The 18856-nt window shown below is 33.3% G+C and overlaps 1 protein-coding gene across 1 annotated transcript; it reads right to left on the bottom strand.

The window, feature by feature from the left end:
* Positions 1-11654: 11654 nt before the first annotated feature.
* On the bottom strand, positions 11655-14973 carry LOC138897017 (uncharacterized). The gene is made up of 4 exons (XM_070182970.1): positions 14484-14973; positions 13646-14375; positions 13131-13226; positions 11655-12258 (listed from the first exon to the last, which is right to left on the bottom strand). The coding sequence occupies exons 1-4, from the start codon at positions 14971-14973 to the stop codon at positions 11655-11657; spliced, it is 1920 nt and encodes a 639-aa protein (XP_070039071.1).
* Between the last annotated feature and the right edge of the window lie 3883 nt (positions 14974-18856).

Here is an 18856-nt window from a genome sequence, read left to right as displayed (position 1 = left end):
TCCACAGCATATTCATGAATTCAGGAGACGGACTCCGAATTGCCTAAAATTTTATGGGCCCTTTAGAAATGACCTAATGAACAATTGTCATTTCTTCACCAAAAATGTTCCTCGTTTTTGGCATTTTAGGGCCATAAAACAGGAATTCAGCATGATTTTTAATTTTTCGTGTGCTAATGTCTACGCCATCTTTATGAATTCGTATGGACCTATAAGAAGTAACCTAATGAACAATGATCATAAATTTATCATGAGTTTCCTCTTTTTTGGTGTTTTAGGGCCATAAAATAAGAATTCACGACGATTTTTAATTTTTCATGTGCATTAACATACGAAAAAGTGGATATAATTATAAATCCGTGTTGCATAACCCCGAAATATCAAAAAGTAAACTCGAAAGTCATGATGAAGCAATGAGTATTGATTACTAGGCCGTTTTCTATGGACCTATGAAATTTTAGGCAGATCAGAGTCCGCTAATTATTTTATATAAAATTAATATTTACTAATACACACGAAAAGTGGATAATCATAAATTCATGATGCATGACCTAAAACGCTAATAAATGACCTCGAAAGTCATGATGTAGCAATGAGTATTGGTCACTAGGCCATTATTTATCGGCCTACGAAATTCCAAGCCAGTCGGAGTCCGTCAAAATAATTTTACAAAATCAGCATGTACTAATACACATAAAAAAGTAGATATAATCACAAATTTCTGTTGCATGACCATGAAACATCAAAAAATCAACCCAAAAGTCTTGGCAAATTGATGAGTATTAGTCACTAGGCCGTTTTCTATGGACCTATAAAATTTTAGGCCAATCGATGTCCCTCAAATAATTCGACAAATGAGCATATACTAATACACACAAAAAAATTAATATAATCATAAATATGTATTGTATGACTCCGGAACGCCATAAAATGAACCCTAAATTTGTGGCAAAGAAATGAGTATTGGTCACTAGGCCATTTTCTATGGACCTACGAAATTTCAAGTCAATCAAAGTTTGTCATAAAAAATTCTACAAAATCAACATGTATTAATACACACGAAAAAATGAATATAATCATAAATTCGTGTTGCATGACCCTGAAACACCAAAAAAAATAAACTCGAAAGTCACGGCGAAGCGATGAATGTTAGTAACTAGGCTGTTTCCTATGGACCTACGAAATTTCACGTCAATCAGAGTTCGTCAATTTTTTTTTACAAAGTCAGCATGTATCAATACACACACAAAATTGAAAATAATCATAAATTTGTGTTGCATAACACACGAAACGCCAGAAAATGAACATGAATATTATGGTGAAGCAATGAATACTGGTCACTAGGCCGTTTCATAGACATGTACATTTACGTGTATGTATGCTCTCTCTCTCTCTCTCTCTCTCTCTCTCTCTCTCTCTCATATATATATATATATATATATATATATATATATATATATATATGGTATATGTATTATGCATATGTAGCACGTATATTTATAATTGAAAAAAAAAGACAGCCCGGTACACTAAGCTCCCGCTATGCGCGTGGTCCGGGATAGGGCCGGACCATAAGGTTCTATTATAATCTTTCAATATTTATAGTTGAAAGATTTATGAAAATATAATCTTATTATATATACCAAGATTTTATGCAATTAATACCACAAAAAAGTAGTGAGAGTATTCGTACTTCAGCTGCACGGATTTGAAATCTTTGAATGGACTTTATTAAAAACTCCATTTCCCTTTTGTGCACATATTCTAGCAAGTAGTGGACAAAGACGATAAGCTTTCATTTCATTAAGTATGAATTGATAAGTCGGCACCTTAATTTCATATTGATCTCACTGCTTAACCAAAGTTAGACAAAAATCAACAACTCTATCTTCGTTTTATATCCATTCACTTATATTTGGAGAAAAAAGAATGGATAGATACACTTTACAGATACATTTCGCCTTGGCATTTATTCTGTCCGTGAAAATGAAATTAGTAATAATTTTTTTAAACTGTCGTATATGCGTCCGCTTGCGTGTATCTCGACTAATTTTACGAGATATTTGCTACTCCCACCAACACAGGTTCCGAGTGACTCTGTTCATTAAGGATTGGATAGATGAAAGAAATCACTTGATGTTTTTGCCTCCGCCAGGATTTGAACCTGAGACATGATATTAGTAATAATTTTGAAAGGATTTAAGTTATATACACTGATAACTGATAATGGTATAAATTATTTTATACCATCAATAAATTTTTGCATGTGATAGGAGTTCTTTTATCATTTTTACCAGTTTATCAAGAGATTTTACATATAAGTACATAATAAGTGAATTAATTATGTGAATATATTTTATACTGCTAGTGCATAAAATTTACGCTCATTTTGAAAACCTGCTTTTACGGTGGGGTGATCATAAAGAATAACTAGAAAGTTAAAGTTAATTTAGACAAAATGGACAAGAATCGGGTCTGCTGTAGGTCTTTAAAATGGCATAGCAAAGACTGAATCGAATTGTTATACCCAAAGAAGAAATGCCAAAAATGAAAAAAGATCAAAGTAAAGATATGTGAATTGATACGTACATTAGTTAGACAAAAAGCCTGAATTTGTTGAGAGTGGAATATCGTGTCTTTATTGTGTTAATTTCCACTATTTCATCATCAAAATGAGAATTAGTAGATGACTTGGTTCATCTATTCATTTCAATATTGTACGATAATTAAACATTTAGAAACCTACGTGGTACAAAAAGGAAAACAAGAGGGAGAATATTTTGACCAAGACATAGCTGAATTTTCAGTAAAAAAAGGTACAAAAAATAATTTTCACGTACGTAGTTATAAGAGAGCGTGAAGATAGGTAAGAGTGTAGTCTAGTGGCAAATAAAATCGTAAGTGCAACTTTAAAGAACATAGTTAAATTTTAAATAATTAAAATCTCCTTTTGAAGACAGAAGGCGGAAGGATGAATTGCTAGTATGGACGAGATATAATCGGAGAATATATGTAACTATATTTTACTTTTATACTTGGTGAAATCTGACATATTTTAATCAAGCCCTTCACATGGGCTCTACGCGCACTTATATGATCTGGAGAAAGCTATCAGCAAAAGACCGTAATCACAGTGGCGAAGCCAGAAAATTCAATAAGGGTATTCAAATTTTGAACATACTTTGTCAGTGTGCTATGCAAAGGTGTTCAAAGTCTATTTTTTAATCAATAACAAGTAATATTTTACCTTATACGTAGTATAATTTTTCGACGAATGGTGTTCAGTTGACCACCCTTGGGCCAACATAACGTTCGCCCCTGCGCAACCATGCTCTATCAAAGTGTGGGGAAAAACATGATTACAGTTTCCTCGTGATGCAACTCAGGAAGAAGAAAAAAAGAGATAAAAGACCATGACCTAAAGACCCTTTTTGAGTAGAATGAAAATTTTATGAGGAATCGTTAGATCACAGTCTAAAATTTTGTAAGTCGTTGCAAATATTAGAACACAATTTAATATTTTATGAGCAAACTGAAAATTATATTAACAAACGTTAGACCCAAGTCTGATATTATCCGAAAAAAATAATTTCCAAGGACTATATTTGTACTTCTTAAAATAAGAATAAAATCTAAATAGCGTCTTAAAAGGGCCATTTGCGTAAATAAGTCTGCTGTTGAGCCCATGGGATTGTGCTAATAAATAGGGAAAACTAACAATTATGTCCATTTATAAGTAGCTCGTTACCAAAATTAATCAATTCATAAAATATTACTAATATTAGCCAATTAGCTATTTGTAGCAAAAAAAGTCAATTTTTTGCTTTTTTTTGAGTGGGTGTTATTAGAATAGATTGGGTACATCTTAAGGAGCTTGAATCTCAGTTTTGGGATGATTTGGTGAAGTATTGAAGTGGTTTGAATTGAAAATTCGAAGTAAAAACTGAACATGAAAAAAATAATATGTTTATCACACTGTGTATCATTTGTGTATCACATATGTATTATATTTGTATCAATTGTGTATCACATGTATATATGTGTATGAGATACATGCGTGATACATGTTTGATACATGTGTCGTAGAAGAATTTTTTTAACTTGATTTAATTACGAATTTTGATACAAAACCAGTCCAAATCACCTCTAATCTTCCTCAAATTTTGTATATTGACTTATCTATATGTTTTCAATGAATTTCAACTATACCCATTGAAAAAGTTCCTTTTTCGCTTAGATTTTTGGAATATTGTATTTTTTTGTATTTCATCACCTTATTTGCTACCTCATCCATGAAATTTTCTTTCCGTCTTGCATCTAATGTTACTAATCACGTTTAAAAATATAGAAGGAGATTTTTGCATGTGATTCTTTGAGAGAAAGAACCTTATTTATTTGATTTTTCAATTTGTATATGTGCTTGGCTAGTTTTAGTAAGTCTATGACTAATGGCTAGAGGTTGATAAGTTGAAACTTATTTGGGACATTTGTGTAAGTTTTCCAATAAATATTTGGTTGGGCAGGCTCTTTGTATTTAAATCAAAGACGATCTGCTTGCAACTAGAAAGCGTCGAATGGGCCGGACGCAGATTAAGTAGGCCCATAAAAGTTGTTGATTCTCGGAAAAATTACAGTATAACCGCTCTAAAAAAGAATAATCGGCAAAATATATATTTGTATATATTAATATATAAATATATATTTTACGCATATTTTTTGTATATTTAAATAGAGAAAGTAATTATTTTTGGTCGACTGGCTTAATGTGTGTAACTTGCCCTTGAATCTTTTTCCTAAAAAGTTGTTTGATTAATATTTCAAAAGAAAATTAATAATAGTTCTTTAATAAGATAAACATTTTCAAGAAACCCAAAAACAACCACATTAGTTCCAACTAAACCAACAAGATTTATTATAAGTTTATCTCACAAGTGCTCTAATATTATCACTTTGACCATACATTTCATAATTATCATCTATTTTTCACATATTCTTGTATTACATTGCAGTATGTTGGGTACGAAAAACGAGATTGCATCTAAAAACAATGGCGTATGTAGCCACATATAGTAAAGAGCGATCAATTGAAAATCCTTCGTTCGGAAAAAGTTATATTGGATATATAAATTAAAATTACATATTATATATATATATTATATATTTAACACCCTTAATGAATTTTTTGGTTTTGCTACTATTGTACCACTTGGACTCTATATTCTGAAATCCGATGTTTTGATTGATTTTTATTAATCTTTTAAAGGCTCTACCAATACGTTTGGAGCCTTCTCTGTATCATGTTCTAATTAATTGTTTATTCCTTTCCCTTCTTGTGTATTTTTCTTTTAAATTACAAATTGAATTAAATTAGTTGGTTATTTTACAAAGCACATGCATGCATGGTTTAATGTATGGGTAGAGCTAGAGGGTGGGAGGGGTTTAATGAATTTACTTCGGCGGGAAATTATATCGTGTATGTTAGCTCACATTTTTTAGTATAAATATTAAATTCCTTTAGCTTCTTTGCGTATTATTTTTTTAAAATTCCTTTAGTGAGAATTTTGTCATTGCCCGCTGACTTACCGATGCTATTAAATGCAGGTTTTTCTGATTTAGCCAGAGGCTTATGTAGTGTATTTATTACGAGTTTAATTGAATCCATAAGTTTCGACGCATAGTAAAAATTTATTAAAATTATAAAAATAATAGATATAAACTCATAACTTTAAAAATATGATGGGTTCAATGCTAAAAATCTTTAAAAAATGAACCCATAAAATTTAAATTCTGGATCCCAGAGTGTAAAAAATGAACCCCCTAAACTAAATACATACATACATATATATATATATACATACATATATATATATATATATATATATATATATATATGTATGTATATATATATATATATATGTGTGTGTGTTTCAATTATTAAAGGGAAAAAACTCAAGAGTCTAATATGTTGGGTTAGACATCACATTAGACTCTTGAATTTATTTCAACCAATTAAATCAGAAAGGTACATCCCTTGGAAGCTCAAACAGGCTGTTTGGAATCAAGCCACGTGGTGTGTTTCTATGGTTCTTGACAGTTTTTGCATCTTTTCTCTTTAATTAAATTAAATCGTTTGATTTTTTGTTAGATATCTCTTAGAAAAAGGAGCATCGTTTTTCAATTTTCATCAACTTGGGCAAATATTTTCATGTTTAAAATTTATTTACATGTCAAAGATTGGATCAAAGACATACCTGGTGAAGAGAGTCTCGTTTCAAAATTTCTTCGATAGTGCGAAGACTCTATGTGTATCCACACCGAAACTGAACTTTGCTATCAACCCTTTGATCAATGAAACCCGCGAACAAATTGAATGAAATTTGTATGCTGAAATTTTCTCAAAATCCACCCAACATTACGACAAGAAAACTAATTTTCTTTGCCAAAACTATCTCTTAGTTTTTACGGCTTCTCCAAAAAACTCTTTTTCGTTTAATAGATGCTAGGTCTCCTTTTTTCCTTTTTTTCTCGTAGCTTTTCTACACACTTAGTGATGTATTTATATATCACTTAAGCCAACAATACTTTCCACCGGGTTAAGAAAAAATTAGAAGCGTTGGGCTTTCTTTATCCTTTCCAAATCAAAATTGAGCTTTAGAAAAATAATTTCATTGAAGATGGAATCCCATTCCAAAGCGGAAACATGTTTGCCGACTAAGTCCCTTTTGTGGACTTCATACTAGAATCCAATTCTTAATTGGATTTCACTAATTAGTCTCCATTTATATATCACATATATATTTCAACCGAGAGATATAATTTAATTTTCTATTCTAAATAAAAAAATTTAATTTGTTCACAATATTAATTATATCATCAGTGATAACAAAGAATATAATAATATTTTATTTGGACTAATAACTAAATTTATTTGATTAATTAAATTCTTTAATTTAATTATCAAATAATAAAGTAATTAATCCTTTAGCAAAGATCAGAACACTCGTTAGTGTGCGTCCCCATAGGTTCAATACTAAGCCGGTAGTAAATTAATCACATCAATATATTAATCAAGGGTGGCGTGTAACAACACTCCTTAACGACCGAATAGCATGAAGTATACAATTTACTCTCAAGAACTCGTAGAAGAATAAAGTAGTATTTCCTTCTGCCCTCATAGCTCTGAGTCACCCTAGAATATGGTTCAATTGTCAAATCCTAATAGGCGACCAACTATGTATCCATGTCAGATATAATCGACCATTGAATGACCTAAGAAACTCTTTTCTTCTTTCATTCAATTACCCTGGCCAATGTCTTAGTTTGGTTGTTTATAATTCATGAAAATATGGAGTTTAAACTCATTACTAAGAGTTGACAGATTCCATCTTGATCAATCACTAATTCCACAAGCATTTAATCATACCCAATATCCTTTCAACTATCACCATAGGGCCATAGGTGTCTAGTATCAAAACACAATAAATAACTTGTCAATAACTTGGCGATCTCAGGTCAAAGAAAATTCTTACATCACATTCTTCAAGAGAATATCCTATTGACAGTTTATGATAATTCTAACCATTAGAAATTATCGAATGAGTTGATTCAATGATCATATCTCTATATGCATCATCTATCTATGTGATTTAGTTAATGAGATCAACTAATTTTTATCCAATAAAGACGATCACATAAATATTGATCTAATCGGATTACTAATGTCCAAATTAATAATCTTATGATCAAGAACAAATTTTATCACGACCCAAAATCCATTAAAGGTCGTGATGGCGCCTAACACCACTTTCAAGCAAGCCAACAATAAAAGTTTAACTTAATTACTCATTTTAGTATTTTTGAAATCGTAGATTTCCTTCAATTAAATGGTAAAAGATAAAATTTACAAAATAAATGGCAATATTTTTACAACCTTAATACAGAACAACCCAAAAGCATTCCCAAAACTCGGTGTCATAAGTGCATGAGCATTAGCTGGGGAGTAAAATAAAATACAGCATCTGTCCGGAATACAAATTAGACAGAAAAGATATAAATAACTCTGAAGGAGACTCTGCTGGCTGCGGATCGTAGTATAGAATGCAGCTTACCTAAGTCACTGCAATAACTGCGCCTCTGTGCCCACAAGGCCACTAGACATATATGCACCTGCACAAAAATATACAGCAAGTGTAGTATGAGTACGTAAATCAACGCGTACCCAGTACGTATCCCGTCTAACCTCGAAGAAGTAGTGACGAGGGGTTGACTCCGACACTTATTATGGGCTAACAGATAAAAAAATTGCCGATATTATATTTAAGCATGGAGTACATAACATAGCTGAAAATTCAATAACCGGAAATAATCAACAATCCTTTCTTTACTAATAGAACTCAAATTCCTTTTTCATCATTTAACAATTTATATCTCAAGCCAATAGAGTAAATGTCAATTATTATTAGTTCCAAAGAGTTATCATGCGCAAGTCATGCCGAGGTCGTACGGCCCGATCCAACATATAAATATAAATTGTGCACTGCCGAGGGTCGAACGGCACGAACCATAGATGCATCTATATGCTACCGAGGCGTTTGACCCGCTCCATAAAAGAGAAAATACATTTAAAACAACCAATTTAAGATTTATTAAGGGGCAATTATTCAATAAAATACCAATTCTCATTAACGATAAAAAAAATTTAACCTTTTACAATTCCTTTATCGAGTTTCAGTATGTTTTAAGCAGTTAAATTAACAAGTAGGGTGCAAACATCGCAAGTATAACATGATTTGGGTCCTAGACTACCCGAACATAAGCATAATAGTAGATACGCACGGACTCTTGTCATCTCGTGTGTACGTAGCCCCCACAAATAGAAGCACATAATAGTTTGATTCACTTATGAGGTTAATTCCTTCTTATAAGGTTAGAAAGGAGACTTACCTCGCTCCGAAATTCCATAACCGGCTCCCAAACCTTTCAAAATAACTTAACCGATACCCAATGCTCTAAAACTAGTCAATAAATGTGCAAATCTATAAATATACACTCTAATACTCATTATAATCCTATTTACAACAATTTCTAACTCCGTTCGAATAATCGACAAAATCACCCTCGGGCCCACGTGTCCGGATTCCGAAATTTTTCGAAGATAAACATTACTCATGGTATCACGAACTCAAATATATAATCTACTCTCAATTCCATGCCCAAATTCGTGGTCAAAATCCAAAAATATAAATTTCTAGGTTTTTCTTCAAAATCTCAAATTTTTATAAATTTTTATGCTTGAATCCATATAAAAATCATGTATTTAACTCACAATGTGAAGAAATCACTTACCCCATAATAGCTGATGAAGATGGCACTCCAAAATTGCTCCAGAATTGGCTCCCATGGACGAAATGAAGTGGAATCGATCCAACCCCTTTGTTTAAAAAGAACACTGCCCAACCCGACTACTGCACCTGCGGCCGCTTCACCGCATCTGTGGTCTCGCAGGTGCGGCCAAAACCTCGCACCTGCACATACCCTCTGCCCAGCACAACTCCACACCTGCGATGCCAAATGCGCCCCTGCTGTCTCTCACATGCGGAGACCTTCCGCTTCCGCGACTCCAGCTACCCAGCTCGCATTCAGCTTCTGCGGAGCTTTCCTCGCATATGCCGCATCTGCGGCCATCCCAGCTCCGTCCAAATGTCTCTTTTGCGACCACATCGACGCACTTGCGGGCTCGCACCTGCGGCCCTTTTCACGCAGGTGTGATTGCACCAGATATCAGCTGCCTCGGCACTTCTTCCAAGTCCAAACTCGATTCGTTAACCGTCCGGAATCCACCCGAGGCCCTCGGGACCTCAACCAAATATACCAACACATCCCAAAACACATTACGAACTTAGTCGAGGCCTCAAATCACGCCAAACAATATTGAAACTGCGAATCACCCTCCAATTCAAACCTAATAAACTTTGAAGCTTCAAACTTCTACAATCGATGACGAAATCAATCAAATCACGTCTGATTGACCTCAAATTTTGCACACAAGTAACATTCGACATTACGGACCTACTTCAACTTCCGGAAATGGAATCCGACCCTGATATCAAAAAGTCTATTCCTGGTCAAACTTCCCAAAAACCTTCAAATTCCAATTTTTGCCAAATGACCCCAAAATGACTTACGGACCTCCAAATCCACATCCGGACGCGCTCCTAAGACCAGGATCACCATGTGGATCTATTACCAGACTCAGAATCCTAAACGGACATCGATAACATTAAAATACACTTCAACCCAAATTCATGAAATCCTTCCAAAATACCAACTTTCCACAATAGGTGCCAAAACGCTCCCGGGTCATCCAAAACCCGTTCCGGATATATGCCCAAGTCCAAAATCATCATACGAACCTGTTGGAACTTTCAAATCCTGATTCCGAGGTTGTTTACACAAAATCATACCTTAGTCAATTCTTCCAACTTAAAGCTTCCGAAATTAGAATTTTCTTTCCAAATTAACTCCGAACTTTCCTGAAATTCAATTCCGACCACACGTACAAGTCATAATACCTTAAGTGAAGCTACTAATGGCCTCAAACTGCCGAATGACGCATTAGAGCTCAAAACAACCGGTCGGATCGTTACATTCTCTCCCAGTTAAACATACGTTCGTCCTCGAACGTGCTAAGAACTGCTTTGCAGTTGTCCGAAATCACTGTTTAACACCTCGTGCACCTACCCGTGCTACCATAACCTAGTTGAGCATGTTGGTTCGGGCAATCTGAAGATTCTCCCTTTTATTCAGTCAAGTTAGCCTTAGAGCCAAATTCCAACATCTGAAATTCTCTACTATGTCTGTTTCCAGCATACGAACACCGTATAAATCATTACACATTGTACCAAACATGACTGTATACTCTTACTGAATTCATACCATGCACCGCATAATTCACATGACCATAATAATGTCCTTTGATAACAATAGCCGAAATCCCATGAATCTGATGCCCACAACGTACCTCATAATACTTATAAGTCCTGCTCCAATTCTTGCGATGACGCCACGACGGAAGAGATGTGTAGAAATTCATAACCAACTGGCAAGTCAACCAATCATCGAGTCTCTCCTCTTGACAAGAACCATCACCTCACTATGAACCAAATAACGATATTTGCTCTTTAATATGCTTCATATAAATCTGATTGCACTGATCCCAGGTCCAATAATCTCGTCTTCCCCAGTACAAGATGCTCACGCAATAAGCCACCTCAGACACTTCCAAAAGTCTCGTATGATGCCACAAGGTGCCAACAAACTACAAACTCAAATGTGATACATAAGAAAACGAACTTTGGAAAGAGCTACTCTACCCATGTAACTAGTTAAACAACCGAAAGGATGTTATGAACCTTCCTCAGAAAGTGAGAAATAGAGCACACAAGAATAGATATAGGGAACTGTACTCAACATAACATTGTTGCGGCGTGCAACCCAATCCATACATGATACCGTTGCAGCGTGCAACCTGATCCAACCATGATACCCGTGGGGGTGTGCCACCCGATCCAAATAACATCTCCGTGGCGGCGTGCCACCCGATCCATACATAATAATAAATAGGGAAATACCCATCAAGCCAGAAATGTTTATACCTACGAAATACTCGAATATCTACCACAAGCACGCGAAGTGCATAATAAAAATCCTGGGGAGACATAAATGAGGAATTGGTCTTTAGTCCTTCTTAAGTACTTAAGAATGGTCTTCACCACCTTCCAATGTTCCTCACTAGGATTTTCCTGATATCGGCTAGTCACTCCAAATGCATAAGCCACATCAGGACGTGTACATGTCATGGTATACATGATAGCTCCCACTGCACTAGCGTATGGGATCTTACTCATGCGTTCTCTCTCTTCAGGTGTTTTAGGACAATCCTCCCTACTGAGAGTAATTCCAGTGCCTATTGGTAGATAGCCTCTTTTCGAATTATCCATGTTATACCTATTCAAAATGGCATCAATGTACAAAGACTGGGAAAGCCCAAGCAGTTTCCTCGATCTATCTCTATAGATCTTTATTCCCAATATATATGATGTTTCTCCCAAGTCTTTCATGGAGATCAGATAGCCAAGTCTTGGTACTTTGCAATGTCGGTATTCATTTCCTATGAGCAATATATCATCAACATACAGTACTAAGAATATAATTGTGCTCCCACTAACCTTTATGTACTCACAAAGCTCTTCTTCATATCTAACAAAATTAATCTTTTCAATTGTCTTGTTAAAGCGAATCTTCCAACTTCGAGAAGCTTGCTTTAGTCCATAAATGAATTTTTGTAGCTTGCAGATTTTATTATGATCAGACGGAGATGTGAAATCTTCAGGTTATGTCATGTACACATCCTCTTCTAGCTTACCATTAAGGAAAGTTGTTTTTACATCCATTTGTCATATTTCATAATCATAGTATACTGCTATAGCAAGCAAAATCCGAATTGATTTTAGCATTGACATGGGAGAGAAAGTCTCCTCATAGTCGACTCATTTCTGACGATATCCCTTGGCAACAAGACGGGCTTTGTAGGTCTCCTCCTTTCCGCCTACTCTAATATTTTTCTTATACAACCTATAGGTTCTATATCCTTTAAAGGTTCAACTAAAGTCCATAATTTAGTTTCCTTCATGGATTCCATTTCGGATTCCATGGCCTTTTGCCATATCTCATAGTCAGAACTTTGTATAGCCTCTTCATAGGTCTTAGGGTCATCATCACTATGATCAACCTTATTTGATCCATCATCTTGTACCATTAGATTTAATTTAGTTGGTACATGATGTTCTCGTGTAGACCTTCTAAGAGGTGCTTGTACAACCTGTTGACCTTGTGATGGATTTAGTTATTGTTAAATTTAGTTTGGAATAGGTTCAGTAACCTGTTCTTAAACTACATTTAGTTCTTGAACTTCAACCGTTGAAGATGGCAACTTTCTTGTCAACTTCAAGACATCCAATAAAGGATTTTTAATTTGTGTCTCATGATCTTGATTTTGTGTTGATTCATTAGTTTCTTGAACTTCATCAAGTTCTATTTCTCCATAATAATTTCCTTGCAAAAAAAATTACCTTTCCAAAAAGGTTGCCCCTTTAGCCACAAACACTTTATGGTCAGAAAGGTGATAGAAGTAATATCCCATTAATTCTTTCGGATACCCAATGAACCTACACTTATCAGATTTTGAGTCATGTTTATCAGACTGTAGTCTCTTAACATAAGCTGTACAACCCCAAACTTTAATATATTTAAGGTTGGGCTTACGTCCTTTCCATATCTCATATGGTGTTGTAGAGACTGACTTAGTGGAAACTTTATTAAGTATGTTGTTGCTTCCAAAGTATATCCTCATAAATTTATTAGAAGATTAGTGAACCCCATCATAGATATCACCATATCTAATAAAGTTCGATTTCTCCTTTCAGACACACCATTGTGTTGTGGTGTTCCTAGAGGTGTCCACTATGAGAGAATCCCATTCTCTTTGAGATACCTAGTAAAATATTCACTAAGATATTCTCCACTTCTATCAGACCTTAGTACTTTAATACTTTTACCAGTCTATTTCTCAACTTCACTACGGAACCTTTTGAACATTTTAAAAGATTCAGATTTGTGTTTCATAAGATACACAAATCTATATCTTGACATATAATCAGTGAAGGTGATGAAGTAAGAATATCCACCTCTAGCTTGAATTTTCATGAGCTCACAAACATCTGTATGAATTAGTCCCAATAATTCATAAGCTCTTTCTCCACTTCCAGTAAATGGAGATTTGGTCATTTTTCCTTTGAGACAAGATTGACAAGTTGGATATGATTCAAAATCATACTTGTCCAGGTACCCTTCCTTGTACAACTTTTTAATTCTTTTCTCTCCAATATGACCAAGCCTACAATGCCAAAGGTATATATGATTTACTTGATCATCTCTTTTCTTCTTAAGACTAGAAACATGCATAATCGAATCTTCATTCACATTAGGTAAGACATAAACATCATGTTGGAGATAGTCATTCACATACAAATCATTATCATAATGAATAGAGCAAATACCATTGCCTATGTTAATGTGAAACCTACGCTTGTCCAACATAGAAGTTGAAATTATGTTCGAAATAAATTTAGGAACATAATAACAATCATCCAGTATAAGTACTTTGTCCGAATGCACTATTAAAGAAATTGATATTACAGCTATGGCTGCAACTTTTGCACTATTTTCAACTTGTAGATTAACTTCTCTTTTGTTCAGCCTCCTACTTATCCTAAACCTTTGCAACATATTGCAGATGTTATAACCACTGCCAGTATCTAATACACACAATGAAGAATTAGTAGTAGCTAAAGAAACCTTGAAAACATTTTTTATTAATGTCTCACCTTATTTCTTATCCTTTAGAATTGCAAGATACTCCTTACAGTTTCTCTTCCAATGACTTTTCTTCTTACAGTGAAAACATTCAGCATAATATACTGACTGCAAGATCAAATCTTCAGAAAGCTCTTTACCAAGATTGTACCCCAACTTCTCAAGTTCTTCGGTAAGATCAATCACATGATTGACATGGGGTCCAACTGGAGAGTTTCCAAAGTCCAACTGTGTATCAACCATCTTCTTAAGATATTCAATGATTACAGTTGGATCCATATTCTGATGTTTCCTCTGGAGTTCAAAACTCACAGAAGCGGGAATGATGCGTTTAATAGCAAGGCATTCTTCCAAGTATTTATGATAAACCTTGGTGCCTTCAACATCATTCTCTTGTGGGACTATCGTTGCAGGATTATCGATCACATCAATGGGCTTTTCATGCATGAGAACAATTCTCAAATTTCTATACCAGTCATCAAAGTTTGGTCCTGCCAACTTGTTGGTCTCAAGTATTTCACGCAGTGATATAACAGACATATTGAAAAATCTAAAATATAAGGAAATAAAACGCAATATTATAAGAACATATTTATATATATCATAAAGACATGGACTTTTATCTAAATGATATTTTCACTAATTATTTTAAACTATTTACCCTTATTATAGTTTAAAAAATCTTTATTTCTATTAATGGAGTAAAGAAATCCTTGAACAATATGTATGAGTCCCTTGGAAGTCAAGTCGTTTCTCACATATATTTTAAAGGTAGGTACCTAACCAATTGTATCACCATACAATTTTCTTAAATAGTTCTATGCCAAATAGTCCCCTAGTAGTCAGGTCGATCCTATTGGCATAGTTGAGTTCAACTATTATGATAACAAAGAACTTATTAAATTTTATACTCCCCGGGTATTTCAGGCGTCTAGTGTAAAATTAAATAATTCTTTCAATTCATGCATCTAATGCAATAAATAATTTTAATATGTTCTCGAACTATAAGTCTCCTGGTTGTCAGACTGCTCTTTATAAATAAAAAATAAATAAAATTATAATCTTGATGGATAGATTTATAATAAAATATCTTATATTTTATTATTTAAGAACCCAAATTTTAGTAAGAGGGAATTGTTATTAAAACAACTTTTAATAACATGATGATCAAATTTTTTATAGCACATGAATTTAGTTTTCAAGTTGTCTACATGCTTAGTCCTAAATTAATTTACATCACATGTAATAAATAATTCAAAATTATGTAATGAACAAGGACGTGATATAAAAACGAAATTCAACATTCTTCTAACATGTTTATCTTATATATCACATATATCACATAAAAATTATTCATGCCAGAATATTATTATTAATTAACATCTCATGAGCTAATAACAATCAAAATAACAGTAGAATCCAATAATCTATTATAGATTACCGTCGTATCTAATACAAAATTTCAAATTCAAGTAATGAACTATCGCAATAGTTTAACTTATATGAATATATATTTTATTCTCAATAAAGTAATATCAATCCATATGCACTCAAACAATTTGACTATTGCACAAGACACAAGTATTATGGTTTGAACTCTTCAAATATAATCTTAAAATATTTCGTAAATAAATTTTAGACACGAGAAACCATGGCTCAGATACCACTGTAGGATTGCATATAGATGTCCGTAACATGCAGCGGAAGACAATAACAATCCTAAGCAAATTTTTTCGTATTTAAAATTCATTTACATGTCAAAGATCGAATATAAGACGTATATAGTGAAGAGAGTCTCGTTTCAAAATTTCTTCGATAGTGCGAAGACTCTATGTGTATCCACACCGAGACTGAACCTTGCTATCAACTCTTTGATCAATGAAACCCGCGAACAAATTGAATGAAATTGTATGCTGATCCAGCCAACAACACGATAAGAAAACTAATTTTCTTTGCCAAAACTATCTCTTAGTTTTTACGGCATCTCAGAAAAACTCTTTTTCGTTTAATAGATGCTAGGTCTCCTTTTTTCCTTTTTTCCCGTAGCTTTTCTTGACACTTAGTGATGTATTTATATATCACTTAAGCCAACAATACTTTTCACTAGGTTAAGGAAAAATTAGAAGCGTTGGGCTTTCTTTTTCCTTTCCAATTCAAAATTGAGCTTTAGAAAAATAATTCCATTGAAGATAGAATCCCATTCCAAAACGGGAAACACGTTTGCCTACTAAGTCCCTTTTGTGGACTTCATATATGAATTCAATTCTTAATTGGATTTCACTAATTAGTCTCCATTAATTTTTATATATATTTCATATATACATGAATATTAATTTTATATATATCACATATATATTTCAACCAAGAGATATAATTAAATTTTCTATTCCAAATAGAAAATTTCAATTTATTTACAATATCAATTATGTCTTCAGTGTTGGCAATGAATATAATAATATTTTATTTGAACTAATAACATAATTTATTTGACTAATTAAATTTATTAAGTTAATTAACAAATAATAAAGTAATTAATTATTTAGCAAAGATCAGAACAATCGTTAGTATGTGACCCCATAGGTTCAATACTAAGCTGGTAGTAAATTAATCACATCAATATACTAATTAAGGGTGGCGTCTAGCAACATTCCTTAACGACCAGATAGCATGAAGTATACAATTTACTCTCAAGAGCCCGGAGAAGAATAAAGTACTATTTCCTTCTGCCCTTATAGCTCTGAGTCACCCAGGATATTGGTCAACTATCATATCCTAATAGGCGACCAATTATTTGTCCATGTTAGATATAATCGACCATTGAATGACCTAAGAAACTCTTTTCTTCTTTTATTCAATTGCCCTGGTCAAGGTCTTAGTTTGGTCGTTTATAATTCATTACAATATGGAGCTTAAACTCATTACCAAGAGTTGACAGATTCTATCTTGATCAATCACTAATTCCACAAGCATTTAATCGTACCGAATATCCTTTCAACTATCACCCTAGGGCCATAGGTATCTAGTATCAAAGCACAATAAATAACTTGTCAATTAATATGACGATCTCAAGTCAAAAAAAATTCTTACATCACATTCTTCAAGAGAATATCTTATTAACAGTTTATGGTAATTCTAACCATTAAGAATTATTCAATGAGTCGGTTCAATGATCATGTCTCTATATGCATTATCTATATATATGATTTAGTTAATGAGATAAACTAATCTTTATCCAATAAAGACGATCACATAAATATTGATCTAATCGGATTACTAATGTCCAAATTAATAATCATATGATCAAGAACAAATTTAGATTAAATTATAAGAAACTTCACTCTCATTCTCATGATCTCTATCACGATGACAAGTCTCAAAATTTAATCAAGAACCTTATTAAATTAATTAAATAATTAATAATAATCATGATAAAAGAATATCAAATGCCATATATTGTTTATATCAAATAACGTTCACAAAAAATATGTTCAAATCATCAAATATGAGATTGGATCTAGGGCATATCTACTATATCCCTAACAACAGGAACCCATAAGCATTAAATCCTGGATCCGTCTTTGATTGGCAGGTGTCATGAAATTAGCTGATAGAAGAATGAAGAATAGAGAAAATAGGTACGAAATTTGATGCGCTTGATCATCTACAAGGATATTGTGCCTATTAGCTGAAAAAGAGAAAATAGGTACGGGGTTGATAATTAAGGATATTAGAGGCAACATAGATGGAAGGATCATTAATAGCCACAAATATGGAAATAAATCATCAGCATAATCCCTGATTATGCGCGATTGGTCATTATTACCTTAACCGTTATAAAACACCCATGTAACAGATAATCAATGTAATAAATATTAGTAATGGGAAGGAATTAAATAGGGCGAGCGGTTATAAATTATGCTCTTATATAAATCCCTTACCATATCTTGTATCCCCATCTAAAAAATTATAAAATACTCTCAATTGTTAATATTCTTATTATTTTTTGTTATTGGAAGATCTTGTTCTTTTCCATTAGAAGAGAGTTGCAATTATCAATAAGATTCTCTCATTCTTTTTATTTGAAAACTTCCCAGGAAAATCCACAGTTGCTACCCTTCGGGTGCGCACTGGGTAACCTGCTCACTGTGCAATAGCTCATTCCAATATTTTTATTACACTTTTATATTGAAAAAAGTGAAGCAAACTTGGTTATTGGACACCCAAATTATTCTTTTATTTGCTTTGACCACAAAAATATTTTTTGGTTAAACGGTTAAGATGCGGGTTTCCAGGAAGCCTATGCCCAGACTTTGTGTATGTACTAAAAAGTTCATTAAATATATATAAATATTTTATTATAAACTTATATTAGCTTGATATTGTTGTAGGACCCATAAACTTGAAATCCTTAATCCGCCTTTAA

This window comes from Nicotiana tomentosiformis, chromosome 8, assembly GCF_000390325.3.
Source record: "Nicotiana tomentosiformis chromosome 8, ASM39032v3, whole genome shotgun sequence".
In the NCBI taxonomy this organism is placed as follows: domain Eukaryota; kingdom Viridiplantae; phylum Streptophyta; class Magnoliopsida; order Solanales; family Solanaceae; genus Nicotiana; species Nicotiana tomentosiformis.
Note: the sequence above shows the minus strand (reverse complement) of the source record. Positions and strands in the feature narration are given on the sequence as shown.

What these genes read in the sequence shown, in the direction of transcription:
- LOC138897017 (XM_070182970.1), bottom strand. Translation starts at nt 14,973, where the DNA reads ATGTCTGTTATATCACTGCGTGAAATACTTGAGACCAACAAGTTGGCA. An exon ending in TCTTTTAAAATGTTCAAAAG is followed by an intron (nt 13,227 to 13,645) that starts GTTCCGTAGTGA and finishes TGATAAGTGTAG; the next exon opens with GTTCATTGGGTATCCGAAAG. An exon ending in GGGGCAACCTTTTTGGAAAG is followed by an intron (nt 12,259 to 13,130) that starts GTAATTTTTTTT and finishes TAATTTTGTTAG; the next exon opens with ATATGAAGAAGAGCTTTGTG.